Source organism: Lepisosteus oculatus, chromosome 3 (assembly GCF_040954835.1).
Source record: "Lepisosteus oculatus isolate fLepOcu1 chromosome 3, fLepOcu1.hap2, whole genome shotgun sequence".
NCBI lineage: Eukaryota > Metazoa > Chordata > Actinopteri > Semionotiformes > Lepisosteidae > Lepisosteus > Lepisosteus oculatus.
In genome coordinates this window covers 73,681,369-73,695,839 of record NC_090698.1, presented here as the reverse complement: position 1 = coordinate 73,695,839, position 14,471 = coordinate 73,681,369, and the positions used below count along the sequence as shown (strand labels likewise).

The following is a 14,471-nucleotide window of genomic DNA, read 5'->3' as shown; positions in this document are numbered from 1 at the left end:
TTAACAAGGAATCGATGAAAAATCTGCATCTAACAATCTGCGAGGAAAACATGACAAAATTCCGCCAGCTAGTTTTTATTAACATATAGCCTAAGCAATGTAACACAGGATGGCTGCTAGGTTAGCCACTTTGGATATAAAAAGTCGACACACCCTTATTGAAATCGCAGGTTTTTGTGATGTAAAGCCAGAAATCAAGATAAATCATGTCAGACATTTTTCCATCTTTAATGTGACCTTGCAACCAACAAAATTCAAAAGAAAATCAAATAGATAATTATTAGGAAAAATAATTGACATTGCAACACACTGGTTGCATAAGTGTGCACACCCTTTTGCAATGGGGGCTGTAGCTGTGTTCAGAGTTAACCAATCACATTCAAAGTCATGTCCAAAAGTAAGTAGCATGCACCTGCCATCAAAGAAAGTGATTCTGATTAACCCCACATAAAAATCAGCTGTTCCCGTAGGATTTCCTTGAAACTTTCTCAGTTGCATCCTACTGGGATAGCCATGGTCTGCAAGGAGCTGACTAAACATCTACGGGATCATATTGTTGAAAGGTACCGATCTTTTGAAAATTTCCCTCTGTCCATTTTCTCACTGCTTCATCCAATTCAGGGTCGCGGGGGGACAAACAACAGGCGCAAGGCAGGACACACCCTGGACAGGACGCCAGTCTCTCGTAGGGCCGACACACTCACACCAGGCCCAGTTTTTCTTACAGTCAACCTGTCTGTATGTCTATGGACTGCGGGTCAAAACTGGGGCATCCGGAGAAAACCCGCCTGATTGGGGGAGAACTTGTGGACTCCACACAGATAGGCCCTAGAGCCCCAGTGCTGCAGGCTTGGGACATTGTGAACCAGGAATTCTCCAGTTAAGTTAAAAAAAAAAAACTCTGCATTGCCTCACTGCAGTTGTCAACAAACCTTTAAGTAACTAATCTAATGCAAGTGTGTGCAAAGAGATTGAAGTTAAAAGCCAGAATGGGATATTTATCATACCAAAAATAGCCACCCTACTGTTACACACTTCTTTGTGCTTTTCAGCATTTAATCAATCAATCGGACTGCCAACCAGCCTGTCCAGAAATATGCAATCTTTAAAATAAAGAGCTTTCTGTGGATTGCGCTTCAAGATGGTGGTATCTTGACATAATTGCAGGATTTGCTGTTTCTTCAGTATACTGGAATATAAAAGGGACCTATTTTAAACATTATCTGAGTTACTATGAAGAAGTTGTGTGTGTTGTCAAAATTGGTTAGTTACTCATACTCTTTATGAACAGAATTTTGTTAGATTAAATTAGCTTTTAAATTAGTTTATAACACTAATTTAAAAGCAGAAGAAAGCAAGATGTTTTTTGAGGGAAATTGATTTGAATTGCAAAGTACAATATCACTTTATGGGAATGCAAGAAATTAGTGAGTAAATAGTATAGTTCTGTACATTTAGTTTGTAACTTCTGTGTCTCTACTTAGGTTTCAGTTTCCTAGTTTGTTTCCCTATTTCTGTGCTGCATTGACAGAAAGTCTTTGTTGATCTGTGGGCATCAGCAGTAAACATCACTTCCACACTTGACAGTGAAGGCCAAAAGCTTACTTTTTGGCATTGATAATAGATTTGGCACTATTAATTTTCACCTGGACTCCTTTTGGTTATCTCCATATCAAGGCTTATTTATAACGGGGGTAGAGGTGCATGGGAGATTTTTTTGTAGATGGGGTTTTCCTGTATGAAGTGCTTTTAAAAGATGCAGCACCAGTAGTCTTCTCCGTTGCTCCATAAGGGTAAATGGTGCCCGAGAGTGATAGGTTTGGATCACTGCAGTTCATGGAGTGAGCCTTACCTTCAGGTGGAATCTCAGCAGTACATTGTGGATTCATTAATCATACAGACATTTCTGATTTGATGCTGTGTTGTATTTTTAAGATGTCCTGCTATGTGCTAGAATTGTTATGCCTGCGCTTTGAAGTTCAAAGAAAGGATGTTGTTTTAGGGGTTTATATCTGAAGGTTGCTATGCAGGAGGGACCCTGACTCTCCTTTTGCAGCAGTGGGGGGCTGTATTTTCTGCTTGGGCGAATCGTGTTTATCACCAAACCAAACAACAGCGTCCACACTTGAATTACAGATGGGGTTAAAATGTTCAGAATTCAAATAAGCTCAGGATGTCCAAGAGTAATTCTTTAATGAGAAGAAAGCTGAATTCTCTTTTATTTGCTCTTTCAGACCTCTGGAACTGAAAGCCAGAACTGCCCGAGATGGGGTTGGCAGTGGTTAGTGATACTTGCTGTATATATGAGTAATCCACGACCTATAGCAAATGGCAAGGTTGCCTGGAAGCTTTTGAAAAATGAAGTATCGGGACTCAATTGACAGTTGTTTTGCTCAGAATCTAGAAGGACACTTTTCTCAGAAAGCACATACTGGTGTAGCCATGTCTCTGCCCCGCTGAGACCAGAGTGCGTGGTTGTTTGAATAGAGAATCGGATGTTGGAATGCACATACTGGTGTAGATGTCACCATTTAGATATAAATACTCTGATCTGATGCAGGGCTTTTGACTGCCTTGAGTGCGAATGGATGTATATACAGCTCCAGCAGTGTTGCGTCTTTCTGCTACAGTGCACGATCGCAAAGATAGCACTGCTTGGTAAAAAAAAAAAGGAGGTTAAGAAAGTGTCTCTTTTCTGAAAGTAAACAAATCGATAAAACTGAGGGTAGCAATTGATGCACTGCAGCTTCATTAACATACTAGAGTAAAAGATCTTTAACTTGTGGCTGCATCTTTCCTAAACAGGATGAATATTTCGACCAGAACTGATATATAAAGAACAGAAGAGCAGGTGACCATTTCGGTTTAAAGAGCGTGCTTGGCACGCATGCTCACTGAGTTAATATATAGAATGGCTTGTCAGGAGCATGCTTTGGCAGCTCAGAGTAGATCGTAAGTTACTTCTCTCTCTAATTTTGTGAAGAACAGAATTTGAGTCTGATCAACAGGGGAGGATATAAACCTCATGGACTGTTGGAGTTTCAAGCCAGTAAACTTGGTGACACAGACATGAGAACAGTATGTACATGTTTTTGCAGAACAACAAAAGTTGTTTTCAGGCCAATATATTTTATATTATTAGAATCTGAAATTGCTGATGCAATTGCATATCAGTGTAGAATCTTTAGTTTCATGATTACACAAGTTTGTTTCTTGGAATCTTTTTGCATGAATGTAGAGAAAGCCTTGTGGTGTTTAGAATGATGTGTATCCTTGACGTGTCAGGCTAGTAGTTCTTTGAATGAGGAAATAATGATTGCTCTTCTTGGACTGTATGATAGGTGTGCCTTTTCATTTCCATTCCAGAGCCATGGCTAAGAAGCCATGTGAGCTGGCAAGTAATACAAAAAAAATTGTTTCTCCATTTTAATTTTTGTTGATGCTGTCTTGGTACAAACAGAGCACAACTACTACCGAAGCTGAACAAAGCATTGTTGTTGGAAAGACACAAAATGGGGGAAAAAAAAGAACTCACACCCCAGAATTACTGAGGTGCAAATTTGGGAAAAATGCGACATAAAGAGCAGAGTCAGCTGGACGCACACTCTATTCCAAAATAAATTTTCTTAAAATCTAGTTTGAAAGAAACAAACGTAAAAAACATTGACAGCATGTATTGTGTAGTTTCTGTTAGTGCTGCACTGATTCAATGACAAGTAAACAATCAAATTTTTCGGCATCGTTTTTTCGCTCAGCCGAGCTTGCGATTGGTAGAAGGATTTCTGTCGCCTGGCAAATAGGTGAACGTATGCGCTGGCTGAGCTTAAGATCGGAATGTCCTGTCCAGTTCCTCTGTCTGTCGCCTGAGTGAATAGCACTAGACGTCAAGCAGTTTACCAGTTTACTACAGTAGTTCATGAGCAATGTCCTGGTTGCAATGAGTTGTTTAATTTGCAAGCCTGCTCATGGCGTGCTTCATTTCTGTTATTTTTAATCACTTCACATACTTTTAAACTTCCCATAAGCCAATCCTGTGTTCCAGTTATCAACACTAAAACTGCAGATTCGCAGACAAGGTCCCAGCCGGCTTTACATCTCAGCCACTGCGTGTTCGGCCTTCATCAGTGTTAACAGGCCAGGGTGATCACCAATCACAAAGCCCCACTTACCTTGTATTTCAGTTTTAGTAAGGGAAACTTTCCTCCAGATTGTGATCTCGTGTTGACTCTGTGACTGCTTATGACAAATTAAAGGGGTCTGGTAAATAAACACCATAAACGAAGAGCCCTGAGTATTTAGGACAAGAATTGAGGCCCAGTCCATTGGGCTGTAGCAAAGAGGTATCTGCTGTTTGTGCGAGGGTACTGCAGCGTCAGCTTCACATGCCAGTTTGTTGTGTTGTCATCTTCAATGTTCATTTTCCCGCAGGGTCTAATACGGCAAACAGTGCAGTAGTTACCTGACAAATAATAACGCTAAAACAGTAGTCGCTCCATGCCATCATGATGGCAGCGCGCGCTCTGATTGAATAACGCGGGTGTTCTGTGAAGCTCGGAATGTACAGTTCACCCCTAATGCAATTTCAACGTCAACCCTAAGGGGAGCTGGTGCGAACGGAACAACACTGTAATGCGCGCCTCGCTTTTCAGTCAGGCTGCCTGAAGTTGCCAGCGTCAGATGTGCCACGAGTGTTGGCGGAAACGTGCCCGAGCTGGGTCTCGGTGGGGGAGAGGATGTGATCTGCATGGCTGAGCCCCGCTAGGTCCTCTGAGGCGAGGGTGAGGAGGGTGGGGGTTCATCAGTGACATGACAGTGCTTGTAGGGCTCATAGATAGTGTCATTATCACTGTAAGTGATATTTCTTATACATAGGTGACGAGTGTCTGATCTAATCCAGATGGAAGTATATTAGCCTGTTAATAAATGAAGGTTTTTTTTTTTATGCATCTGCGGAGTGACAATACTGAGAATATTTTAATGAAGTAGGAGCTGGCCAGATGGCTGTTTTTTTTTTTAAACTTTTTTTCTGACGATTGACATTATGCTTCACAAACGTTTATGTTGGGTCTTATTTCTCTTCCGCTCCTGGAGCTGTCGTCCTGGGCAGGCGTGTCGGCATGCAGAGGCCTGTGCTGGGCGCTAGTGCAGGCAGAGGGGTGACCCTGGTGGACTTGCTTTTCCACTGTCCAGCACCTTGCTGGGTGGTTAAGCGTCTTATTTTCACGAAACCGTTCTGTTTCAGAAACGCGAGCCTAGGGGGTTCGCCAGCATCCCTCGCATTCTCTTGAACTACGTTTAAGAAACAATAAGCGTCGCCTTGTTGTGTGAACTCTTGAAGCCAGTGTCTGTCGGGGAACCCGGGACCGGTGTCCTTACAGAGCCTGCAGCCCGGTCGTCAGGCTGGTTCTCCAGGGCTCTGAGCCACGTGGTGGAAATGTCGATCTCGGCTGCGGAAACAAAACAAATAACGGGAAACAAAAACATTTCATCCTCATGGGAAGGATTAATTTATAACAAAACAACTGATTCGGCATAATCCATGCGGGAATGTTTTGTACTTCATTAATGTGGGCATGAAGGATTAAATCTGCTTCCAGTAAGCAGGCATGACAGGAGTGGAAATTTAATCTTAGGGCTATGTAACTTTTTGTGCTGGTAGAATTCCTGAATTAAGAGCCTGTCTGCAATGAGAGTTCAGTGGTTTGGGAATCTCGGCATGCCCAATAACTGTCCAGATGTTTTGGCTAGAATTATAATGATTATTTTGCATTTTATGAAATCCTTATATAATCCAACATGAAGAATTGTTCATAGACCACTTTGACCTATAGAAGAAGAACATTTTGGGATAAAATGTATTTTATGATAGCATGCACATATAATGGGTACTTTAACTAATTGTTTCTCTGTTATTTTGTTTTTCTTATGCTCATGAAAATTGTTTTGTTGAACAGAAATAAAATAACAGGATCTACCTAACCTACTATAGTTACTATTGCAAATAAAGTACACACCATTTTCTACTTCTGTGCTGAACATTGTCTTAGTTTAGTGGTTAAACAGGTCTGCTATCCAACAATCATTGCACATCAGGGTAGCGTAAAAGCAGAATACATAATAACTCCACAGTGCTATTTTCTACCTCCTTGTCTTGTTGTATTTTGTGATGGAATTGTCTCTATTGTTACTGTACAGAATATTGATCTTTCAAATCAGTTCACTCTCGTCACTCCACAAACTTGTTACATCTTAGGATGTGGCCACAATAGTTATTCTGTATGGGACTATTGATACATACCTGTATTGAAGGCTTGCGTTTTTTTTCCTACTTTGTCCCAAGACACCTTTCTCAGCTAAAGAAGACTCTGCACAATAAAATTAGGCTCGATCAGAAATAAGCAGAAGTTGTGGTAATGATTGAATTGAATATCTCAAAGTTGTTCTGCACATTGACAGTTGGACGTCTGATACTTGGAAGAGTGCAGAGCCTCACCCTTGCTTCAGTCATGTTGAGTTTGGCCTTGAATGTATTTTCTAAAAGTGGCGTCTTCACATTAAAGGGCTGTGTTAGTGTTTGTGTTCCTGGTAAGTGTTTTTTAATAACTGCTTTCAATAGAGAAAGGGAAAGAAAGATGCCTTTCTTTGTGAAGTCCAGACGACAAGCTGTTCTTAGAGGTACTTGCTCTGTAATGTTAAGGCACACAACAGTGTTACATGTGAAAATAATTGTTCTTTTATGAAGACTTCTGACAATGAAAAAGTTGTCTTTGCTCTGGAATTGCCTGGTTCTCTTTAAATTTAGTTTTATGATTTATGTTTGAAATTCCATTTAGCCCACTCATTACCAAATAATTACTTCAAGAAAAACAGCATTTTCCACTATATTAGATCTATTGCTATAAACAGAAGCCGTTTCGGACCACACTGAGAATGTTACGGTGTATGTTATCTCTTCCCATTGTCTTTAAAGAGAAGTCAGAAAGTGAAGACGGGACAGCTTTCTGTCTTGATTTATCACGAGCCTCCTTTTCCGAAACACCAGCAGAAAAAAAGAGACATCAATGTGCTTTAAAATTGAATTATCCAACTGCCAACTTCTAAGGTAGTACCTAAGGTGGTCATTATGGACCCATTAAGTGGCAAGCGTGTCAGGCTTTCAGTGAAAAATGCGGAGTTTTCATCAGCGCGGAGTGAACTGACTGGCTGCATACAGGCAGAACATCAAAGCTAATGGGAATACCTGTTAAGTGAATGTGCTTTGTTCCTCTGTGTGACGGTCTTTTTTAAAAAAGAAATAACAATGCGTTCTGTTTTAATTTACATCCGTGTTATGTGAGCCTTTTAAATAAACATTTTTTTTTCCTCGCTGTTTTTGTAAGGGGGATTTTCTTCCAGTTTTAAAATTGAATTCCTTTCTTGGTGGCGTTGTTTTTCTAATCCAAAAGCCCCTCGCTTTTGTAAACTGCTTTGATCTGCCATAGCTCATCCTTCGTGGGCTAAGTGTGTTTGGAAGAAGGGTGTCTGTAGTTAGAACTGCCCACCTTCTTGTGCCTGTGTGAGATCCGGTGCAGACGAACACTCCTGGCAGAACTGATTGCAGAGGGCCCTGATGAAGTTCGCCTCAAGCTCACTGTGAGCGCGCGCCCGATAAGGTGTGCTTTAATTAATCGCTGGTCTATAGGCTGGCCGTGTTAAGGCCAAGGCTCCGGTAACCTTGCGCCTGGCAGATGTCCTTATCGCCGGCCAGGCACCGCGTGGGAGGTCTTGATCTGCTCTTGTCCTACCTGCTGCTTGAAGAAGACACTCTGCTGAGGTTCGCAAACGGGTCTGACCTCTGACCTCCTGCTCCTTGCCGAGACCCCCCTAGAGTAGCACGGGCTGCTTATTTCCCAGGAGGGAGGCCGGCGGTATGGAGGGATTGCGCTGTCCCACGCTTTTGTCATCCTTAGACATTTCAGTGGGCCCCCTTCCCATCTCTGATGTTTCCAGACTTGACAGACTCGTGTGTTTCCCTTAATCCTCCCCTTAGCTCTTCAGCTGTGGTCCTCGTGTGGCCGAGGATGCTGGGATGTTGCGTGGTAGGAGCTACATGAGTGCCTGTAGGTATTTTATGTTAATATTGGTACATACAGCGTGTATCATTTTACAAAGAGGTCTGCAAAGTGGAATCCTTTCTAAGGCTCAGTAGGGTTCATCAATATTCATTAAACTCCCAAAAGATAGCAAATGCGTTGAATTTCTGAGAGGCTGGCGTGGGGAGCCTTCTTCAGGTGTGGCGCCTGACACCTGGGAAAACGTGCAAAGGCTGAAAAGTTGAAACACTGCATTGTTTCTCAGTTCCATAATTTATACTGCCATGAATTAAAAGATCCAATAAACTAAATGAGCTGGGGAGAGTTTCAAGAGAGGGTGACTGTGAGAGTGTGTGCTTTTGCACTACGTTTACATGAGTATCCTTCCACCCAGTGCAAATTTGCATAACTGCAAAAATCCCGGCACTTTGCTGATGAAACCAGCAGTGTAATCCTCACTAAGTTAATTAATTTATATTAAAGGTCAGCTTGGGTGATTTCCTTAAATACAGCGTTGCTGTGCCAGTTTCATAGTTCACAAGTAAACTGTCATGTTACTCACAAAAATGGTTTTTCAGGATTGTTACCTGGAGGCCTTTAATTATCAACAAAATAATAAGGCAATATTAATTACGTGACAGACTGGCTTACTAATTATGTCGATATGCTACATGGAACCCATGAAGCATGAGTGACTTTTTAAAGATGTATTTATTTTTATTTTCGCATGCCAGCATTTCTCTCTTCCACATTATGGGAGGTCTTTGGCTCAACGTGAAGTCATGGAGTGACTCTGTGTTTTGCCTAATGTTTCAGCCAAAGGTGTGTTTTGTTACTAGATTCAAATGGAGGAAGTATTTTTTTTTTTATTATTTGGGGTTAGCAGCAGGCATACCAAGAACATTTTTTCTCAGTGTAAAGACACCTGCATGTGAAAGTCAGAGTTTAATTCTTTAATAATATTTGGGTTTCAGATTTTTTTTGTTTTATTGATGACATTGGTAGAAATGGCAGTAATTGATTACTGTTATAATAAATATGCTAACACTTATTTTTCTGTTATTTTATTACTTCTTTAATTATCTTTTTCTTCCACTATTTTTTTGTTTACTATGAATTAATATTATACAGAGTTAAACAGTCATAGTGAAACCAGGGTGATATACAGTATGTGTATATCACATACTCCACATACTATGTGTATATCACAGACTCCCTCATCGCCGGTCCCTCATTTCCTGGTCTTTGGGACTTCTCCGAGTGAAAACGTGTCGTGGTGCGCCAGTGATGGCGTGGTCCGTGTGTGTTCCTAGGATATCGTATACTGTGTGTGATGCCCATATTCCATATGTTAGGGATGAGCAGTATGAAAGGCTGGTCGCTCTGGAGCCATCCACTGAGGCCTATTTCATCTGAACCTTCGGCACGTTTAGATGTGGATCTTCAGAACTACCAGGACTGTCTTAAAATGCCTCTGTTAGCATGTCCCCAGGAAGTCCCTGTATGGGACTGAATCCCAATTTTCTGGCTGATTACTTGCGTGAAAGAACTTGTGCACAAAGTATAACAAAGAGTTTTTCCCGTGTTGTTGAGTGACAGGTTGACACACTAAAAGCAGCACACACACCACCCCCCTCGCACCCCTATCTGATGATATTTCTTCCACCTGAGGCTCTGAGCAAATAATGTAGCACAAATGAAATTTCCTGCAGGGTTTATTGATATCATTAAACACAGGCATATTGTGTTTCAGAATCATTTAGTCTTCATCAGCGATGCTGACATTTAGTAAATTAGGTGGAGTTAAATGGAACATATATATATATATCTTTGAAGCATTCTTTGTGTTTCCTGAACTAGTTAAATTATAACTAAAAAAATGTTATTTCATTTAATCTTTTTGACTCCCCCGATTGCAGGCATGAGCAAATGTCACATACTGCGTTATTTATTCTTACAGGATTTGTCTCTCCTGCAGACCACACACACAATTTTTTGGTTGCGTTTTTAAAGCCTTTGCTTCCTGGAGCCGAATCGGGCAGCTTCATTTCAGTTGTGATTTCAAGAGTGTTACCTGATTTGGAATAAATCTGGCTTGGCAGCCGTGTGAAGTTCAAACAATTTTAAATAATTTTGTGTGGGGCTGCGGTCTCAGAAACCTGGGCTGGATCAGGCTGCTGTGCAGTGGGGTTCTCGTCTGTGCAGTGTGTAATATAGGGCAGGAGAGGGGTGTGTCACTCCCTGCAGGTGCTGTGGATGTATCAATGTTTTTAAAGCTTTCAAAAGGGCACAAATGTACATTTTAAGCCTCTTACTGTTTCTTTCCGTATTATCGCTGGGATAGTTTTTATGATTCAGCACAATGCCGACTAACAGAGGATTCACTGACACTTCATTAAACTGTGCTTTCATTAGAGTGCTCCGTGTGAGTACTGTTCCCACACCATTGTGCAACTTTATAACTAATGGAAATAATTTAATGCTCCAATAGCAAGGGGGCTGTAGTACACAGAGTCCCGTAGACATTTCAGAGCCCTCAAACCTCATGGGGCATTCCCAGATTGCTTTAAAATAATTGGAGTCCAGTGACCGAAGCATGTATCAGAGTAAACTACTCTGAACGCTACAGCTTAGAGGTTATTTGTAAGTGATATGAAAACATTGGTGTCATAAAAGAATCAGCTCTTTTATCTCAGCTGTTGGCTTCCTTGTCTTCATGCTGCCTTTACTCCAAAGGCAGTCAATAAAGCAGTAAGTTTTCTGCTGGCAAAAAAAAGAAAGTTGTCGATGCCATTGAACCATAAAACTTCTGCCCTGAGGGTAAAATTACACTGTATACATGTTCCTCGCATACAGCTTTGGGGATAAACATATCTTCCATCAGCTCATGGCTTGTAGCAAAGATTTGCTCCTTTTGTTGACAATTCCCTTGCAGTTTGCTGCTGCACTTGCAACAGGAGAATTCAGGAAGCCCCCATTATTTCTCAGATACAAGATGCCTTGAGACTGTATTTCTGTCTGTAGATTGCATGTATCATTACCATGGCAATTTCCAGTTTTCTTTCAGTGCCCTTTTACTTTTAAAAAAATCTCTAACTAGGATGTCCCCCCCCCCCCCGTGTCTTGCAGATCGTCACCCAGTACGTCTATGAGCTGCTGGAGAAAGAGTGCAACATGACTAAGGAAATCCTTCCTGTGAGTACTGTTTAAAAAAGGCACGTTTCGTTTCGGATTACTCCATTGAATCATGAGGGAATAGACGTCCATGTATGAGCTGTGGGATGGGAGGCCGGGACAGACTGCAACCTCCATAAATAAGGATTCAAGTTTTCCCTTTTCTGAAATTAAACACTCATTCATGTCCCCGCATTCGTTTGCTTGTGCTAGCTTTCGTGGGGCGCACACTAGCCCGGGCCCGGCTAGCCGTTCCTCTTTTCATATACACGCTAACACAGCCGTGTTTTCCTCCTCCTCCTCAGTTAGTTACAGAATTACCGGCTCTGAAGTGGCCTGGCTCACCGTTCTGCTCTGTCACTGTGTGAGTGAAGAGGGCTGTACATTTGCGTTGAAAACAAAATCCTTGCAGGTAATGATGGGATGTTGCTGCAGGGATACCCAGGCATACGGCAACCAGGGGAATCTGGTCAGCAGTAACACTGAACACATTTAATCCGGGCATGCCTGAACTGTACAGCTCCACTGCTCGGATGCTTCTGAATCCACTTTATTTTAATAACTTCATATGAACTCTCAAGACAGACCATTGATGATGTAGTTATCTTCTTTGAGGGAGAGATAGCTAGCAAGAAGCAATTGATTATGTTATCAAGCTTGAGGAAATTCCAAATTCATAAAATGTCTTTTCTGACTTCGTAATTAGTTTGTGCATAGGGAGCTTTGCTTTGTAGTAAGGGTTTCTTTCCTTCAGCAGTAAGCTAACAGGCATCACTCTGGTCACAGACAGAAGAGGCTTTATGCTAAGGAGGTGCACAGGATTAAGATGAAGATATCTCTTACCTGTGTCAGATACTTGTCAGAAAAGTGAACTATCAAAAAAACACCCTCGATAAACGTTTCCCTGAGGTTTGTGTACAATGTAAACAATATTAAAAACATTGACAACGGCCATGGTGAAGCTGCCGGAGTGCAGTATGTCCTATATGGCAGGGATGTTTGACCTGTAAAGCCCCAATCCAACAGGTTTTTTAGATCACCGTTTTCTTAAGATACAGTATGGAACAAATCCATTCTGATCAATTAAACAGGTAACTTGTATTATTAATTTATTAAGATATCATTTAGGAGTAGGGCTCTTCAGGGCAAGGGGTGACCTATAAGACCAATGGGACCTCTGCTATAGGCCACATGAAGACACCCCTTGTTTTGTTGTTTTCAAATAAGACAAATTTCACCTATACATTTTCATGCACATCAGCTGTGTGAATTTGAACTAAGCCCAGACTGTCCTTTGAGACATAGACTTGGTCAATCTGTGTCCAATCTGTGTCAAGGCGGGTAATTGGAGTTTTCTAAAGACACTGTACATAACATTCTGTATTTTCTCGCGAGGCCGCAGGCGGGCCTGTGGACTCTGAGGTGCCTTTCTCCTTGCCCTGCGGCTGTTTCAGGTGGACGCCACCGCGGAGGAGCCGAAGAGCTTCATCTTCCTGAGCCGGGACGCGCTGAGCAACCCGGACCGGCTGCTGGTGCTGATCCAGGGCAGCGGGGTGGTGAGGGCGGGTCAGTGGTCCCGCAGGCTCATCATCAACGAGGACCTGGACAGCGGCACCCAGATCCCGTTCATCAGGAGAGCTGTGGAGGTGAGGCGGCTGTCAGTGTCGAGGCAAGCGCAGGTTATTAGTGTGCCTTCTGCCTCAGTGAGCGTTCTGCCTTCAGCGGCTCACGGATATGCAAACAGGCTCTCCCCGCTTTGCCCGATAGGTACATGTGTGCAGTCACACTCTGGAGAGGAAAGAAAGCTCCCCGCAGGAAACTTTCAGCACTAGTTTGCGACAGGAAAGCTTGTTAAGCCAAGCTGTGTCAAAAAGAAAACAGTCGCGGAAAACAAAGAGTGTACTTCCCAAGTCAGAATTCTTGCAGAGCCTGGGCAGTATGCTCCAGTTAAATAGGTGATTTTGTGAAGGTTTATGTGCTGAACAGCTACTTATTTTTCTTGAGGCCTTGCTGCTCTTGACTTCTTTATTAATGATTTATTCATATTGTGATCAAGACGATGTGTGTGACGTGCAGAGTTACAAAAAAATCCATAGCCACAAGGATTAGGACTGTGTTCTTTCACTTTACTAGTGGCAAAATCTTTTTAAGTGCTGAGCACGTTTATGTCAGCATTCAGTCCTCTTCATTATCTGTCGGTTCGTATTCAGATTGTGTCTTTCATTTGTGTAATAGGAAGCTGTGCCTAACATTTTGTATAAGACATAAATCAGGTCACACCTACAGGGCTTTTATGAGGTTGTGCTTTTTAAGAGGTTAAAAGATGAGCTACTTAAAACAAGTCAAGTGAGGTGAGCAGAATGGCCTCTTCTTGTTTCATTTCCTAATGTTCTTAAATTTCAGTGCATTGTAAGGTTCCCTCTTGTGCTGTATTGGATTTTAACAACTGTATGATCTATACATTGAATGTACTGTATTTCTAATATACATATACAGCATACAGATCTGTATGTTGAATTTATATCTTAATCAATTTGAACCTAGCTAGTAATGCTATTCGAGTCGTGTAAAAGGTTCATCGGTCATTGATCCCGGAGCCATGGGATTCCCAACGTGAATCCGAGACGGAGACCGAATTGTGGGTGTTGCACATTGATTCCAGGGTCATTTCAGCATGAACGCTGAATATCGCTTTGGGTCTTGTAGCTAATGCCTCTCCATTAAGGTATCTTAAGCCGCATGGTGGAGTCAAGGTGGGGTTTTGGGAGAGAATTCAAAGCAGGGCAGCGGTGTTGGAGTCTGCATGTTCTCCTCCTCTCGTGACCATTTGATTTGAATCTGGTAGCTCGAGTTGCAGAATCAAAACCTGAAGACATTCAGGTTAGGTTCCTAGATGTCTCGGACCTGTCTTTGTGTGTGTGTGCGCGCTCTGCAGGAGACTGGTGTCCTTGCACTCATTGTCTCACCATGGCTGTATATTGCACTCAGCAGTGATTGAAAACGCAGCGATGAAAGCAGATTCTGCACCTGCCTGCATCTGCTTGTGAGCTCAATATCCTCGTCCATCCTTTTCTCTTTAGAAGTCTTCAAGACTGATTTCCCTGTGTTTGTAAATGTGATCCCCACTCACTGATGTGGTTGCTGCTCTGGTGTGAGATGGCATCAGTGCCTGTGAAGATGTGCTGTGGGTTTCAGGGAGGCCCGTTTCTGAAGCCGCGCTCTGTT

The 14,471-nt window shown here is 42.2% G+C and overlaps 1 protein-coding gene across 2 annotated transcripts in view; it reads left to right on the top strand.

Annotated features, from left to right (window-relative positions):
• Positions 1-14,471, top strand: part of arb2a (ARB2 cotranscriptional regulator A) — a 183,367-nt gene that overhangs the window by 17,852 nt on the left and 151,044 nt on the right. For both annotated transcript variants that reach the window (XM_006626501.3, XM_069187516.1), the window contains exons 5-6: positions 11,202-11,267; positions 12,701-12,892. In XM_006626501.3, the coding sequence (XP_006626564.2) occupies positions 11,202-11,267; positions 12,701-12,892 (258 nt within the window). The remainder of the gene's footprint in view (positions 1-11,201; positions 11,268-12,700; positions 12,893-14,471) is intronic.